The sequence below is a fragment of the Pteropus vampyrus genome, unplaced genomic scaffold, assembly GCF_000151845.1.
Source record: "Pteropus vampyrus isolate Shadow unplaced genomic scaffold, Pvam_2.0 Scaffold235, whole genome shotgun sequence".
Taxonomy (NCBI): Eukaryota; Metazoa; Chordata; class Mammalia; order Chiroptera; family Pteropodidae; genus Pteropus; species Pteropus vampyrus.
In genome coordinates this window covers 154,428-158,013 of record NW_011889016.1, presented here as the reverse complement: position 1 = coordinate 158,013, position 3,586 = coordinate 154,428, and the positions used below count along the sequence as shown (strand labels likewise).

Below are 3,586 nucleotides of genomic sequence, written 5' to 3'. Positions count from 1 at the left end.
GCAGGACTTGCTCGAGTAGATAATCCCCAATGTTTCAGCTTCGAGCCCCCATTCCCAAATTGTCATTCCTTCACTCCTGATGGTAAAACTCAAGGGCAGCTCCATTTGGTTTATCTCCAGTTGGTAGTGTGACTTTAAAAGCCAGCAAGTAAGTTAGGACTTTGGGATAAAAGAAAATAAAAGATCTCACTACAATGCAAAAGCTGACCTATTGAGTTAGTCACCAAGTGCCTTCAGAGTGTGCCTGCCCTAGATGGAACTGTGGCCCACAACATGGAGCCTCTCTGCCGCCTGCCCATCCACCCACACACTCCTCCATTCACCCACCCTCCACCCACCCACACATCCACCTGTCCATCCACCCACCCACCTATCTGTCCATCTCTCCATTTGTCTACAGATTTATTGAATGAACAAATATCTGCAAAGCACCTACTATTCGCCAGTCACGTACTTGGTGTGGAAGATTCAGGCAGCGGTGTGCTGGGATGTGTTTAACCACAGGCTCTCCAGAGAAGCAAGACCTGATTTGTACCATTTGCCAGATTTTTTGGTGTAAATGTTTCCACTGTAGCAGATTTCAAGCCACCAAGCTAATGTCAACTGACCCTCTAGAGGCCTGCGGTTTTAACAGTGGCTCCTGTGGGCAGCAGAAGCCAGCCCCACGTAGCACTGCCTTGCCCAGACCGTGGATCGGTGTGGCCTTCCCACAGCCGCAGGGTAGAGCTGGGGGCCCGCAAGTCCACGCAAACGCCGGGCGGCCCGTGCGCTGTCCTCAGCGTGTTTGCCATTCGTGCCTGAGCACTTCCCAGCGTGTACAGGGTAAAATATAATCAGACACTTTTCAAACTAATTTCTTTTGTTCGTTTCCTCTATTCAGTGCTTTCACAGTCTCATTTCTAACCTATACTTTCCTTCCTGCTGGATTGTACATAAAACCCATCTATAGCGAGCTACATTGTAACTATCTTGTTTCCCACAGAATTTAGAAATATAAAAATAGAAGACTTTATGGACAACCAATTGCCTAAATGAAAGATGAGTGATTACGTGCACATCAAGATCACAGTGCAAATGAACCGCTGCTTCTCTCACGAAGGGTCCTGGGGGAGGGGGGGCTTGCAGACACCAGCAGGTCCGTGAGACACTTCCGTTTCAGGCCCTGGCCTCAGAGCCACCGTCACCCACCAGAGACCTCCATCACCGTCTCCTTGGGGCAGAAGAATAACATCCAGGAACCACGAAGCTATCGCTGTGCTGCCAAATGGCCAAAGCCAAGTTATTGCCACAAATAACATGGTGACCTGGCGGCAGCCAGGAATGGCTCACTAAGTGGCCGTCACTCTGGGCAAATGCAAAGCAACTCGGCATGTCAGGTGGTCTAAGGCAGGTAGCATGGGGCTGGCAGCACAGCATCCCTGGCGGGGACCCTGGTTTGGAGAGGGGTCAGCCACATGAGGCCCAGGGCTCAGGAGCTGCAGGACACAGGGCCACAGAGAGGGTCTCCTGGACCCCACGTTGGGCCCCCTCGCGGGCCAGGGTGGGGTGAGAGGAAGGGGGGGCAAGGGGAGCCAGGAGCTGGGGAAATGCCTCAGGAAGTGGAGGCGGTGACATCTGGAGAAGGAGCCTGGGTAGGAGCAAAGTCAGGACATTTTTGCTTTTTATGCTCTACTGTTCTGAAGTGACTGAATTTGTATTATGTACAAGCAATGTTTTTACTAAAACAACTGTTAATGCTGAAACAAAATGGCCAGCCACAGGCCAAGGCTGCTAGAACTCCCGCCACCATGCAGGCCACGGGCCTTGGTGCTGACTGGCCTGCAGAGGGCTGGGCCGCGGGTCCCAGCCCAGGACCTGGTCGCTGCATGTGGGAGGGGTTTGCGGGTGGCTCAGAGGGCAGTGAGGCAGGCCCAGCGCTGTGGCTGGCACCACAAGCGGCTCTGAGCCTGATGGGACAAGCTACGAGCTGCTGGCGGCCCTGACGGCTGAGCTGCAGGGCCCCTCACGGGACCATCCATAGACGGCCGCTGCCCGCTGCCCGCCTTCCCTCCCCAGGGGCCCCTGAGCCCCTGCTAAGAATGCCCAGCCCAGCCCTGGCCGACCCTGGTGGCTGTGCCAAACACCCAGCCCCCAGCACTGGGGCTTGTCCCTCCCTGAGACACAGCCTGGGCAGGGAGACGGCCCCGAGGAGCGGCCGGGGAGACATGCCACGGATGGTCAAGGGCCTGGGGACAGCAGTGCCCACCCCTGGAGGGGCTTGCCCTGTGGCGCTGACGGCAAAAGGCCCTGGGGTCTGAGTCCTGGGGTCAGAGGGCCGCGGGGTGAAGTGCGGCCCACGACGGGGGTGCCGGGCTTCCTGGAGCCGGTGATGGAGTGCAGCGCGGGCACCGGGCAGGGGCAGCAGAGAGCCACATGGGCGTCGGAGGGGGGTGCGGTGTCAGGCCTGGGCTGGGGCTCTGCTGGGCCGTGTCCCTGGAGGGCGTGGCCTCCTCTCCCCCCCACCCCACTGGCCCCTCCAGCAGGAGCTGGGAGAGGGACACGAGAGTTACACACGAGAGGCGGGAACGCGCGGACGGTGGCCTCGGGGACTCGGCCTTTTCCCTGCCGCCCGGTCTCCGCAGCGGGCGGGTGTGGGAACCGGGAAAACACTTTGAGATGGACCCGGAAAAGGTGCAGCTAAACACAACGCGCGCGACGGGACAAAGCCACCTCGCGTTCAGCGTCCCCGCTGCGGCGTCGTCAGCAGCAGCAAGTGCCGGGTTCTCTGTTGCTCGCCCAGCCCCCCGAGAACCCCAGCCCCTCACGTCTGCCCATCCCTCCTTCCCGGGGCGCGTGCAGCGGGCACCCCGAGCCCCGCCGCTCACTCACCAGGAAGCCTGAGGTGCTGTCCAGCAGGCAGCGCACACGGCAGGTGAAGCAGCGGGTCAGGAAGGCCGCGAACTCGGTGGGGCCCGCGGCCCCGGCCTGGGCCCTGAGCAGCCTCCCCAGCACGGCGTCCTCTCCTGCCGCGAGGGCCACGGAAGCAGAAACGCGCGATGAGCCGGGCCGTACGCCAACGGCGCCGTCGCCACGTGGCACACGCCACGGTCACACAGCTACTCGGCTCGAAGCTCCCCTGCTCCCGCCCACCCCGTCCCCACGGACAGCGCTGTGACAGTGTGCTCCGCGAGGCCACACCCACGACAGCGCGGGGTCCGGCTGGTGCTTCATGAATGGCACCGAGGTCCATGCCTGTCGCTCAGCTTCACGGTGCAACCACACGGTCACGTGAGACTGTGTCGGGGACAGCTGCTGGGGACACACGTGCAAAGGCCGCATCCTAGCCCTGAGCAGTCCCTGACCTCCTGCCTGCTCTGTCTGAAGGGCGAGGCCGCCATCTGGGGGCTTTGAGGGGTCTCGCACCCAAGGGCAGCCCTTCTGAGCAGACGGCAGCCAGGGCTTCTCAGGCAAACCGAGTGAGCGCACAGGGATTTCCAGAAAGACGCCTTGAGGGGGACACAGAGGTGGCGGGAGCTGCCACCCACTTGGCCGGCCACGGGGAGCTGACAGGAGGCGGCGAGAGGCAGGGAGGAGGGCGGGGGGGGGG

At 60.8% G+C, this 3,586-nt stretch overlaps 1 protein-coding gene across 1 annotated transcript in view; it reads right to left on the bottom strand.

Moving 5' to 3' along the window:
• The window catches only part of AHRR (aryl-hydrocarbon receptor repressor), a 56,568-nt gene that overhangs the window by 5,848 nt on the left and 47,134 nt on the right, over positions 1-3,586 (bottom strand). The window contains exons 5-6 of the mRNA XM_023519751.1: positions 3,342-3,485; positions 2,869-3,002 (exon numbers count right to left, since the gene is read on the bottom strand). Coding sequence (XP_023375519.1) covers positions 2,869-3,002; positions 3,342-3,485 — 278 coding nt within the window. The remainder of the gene's footprint in view (positions 1-2,868; positions 3,003-3,341; positions 3,486-3,586) is intronic.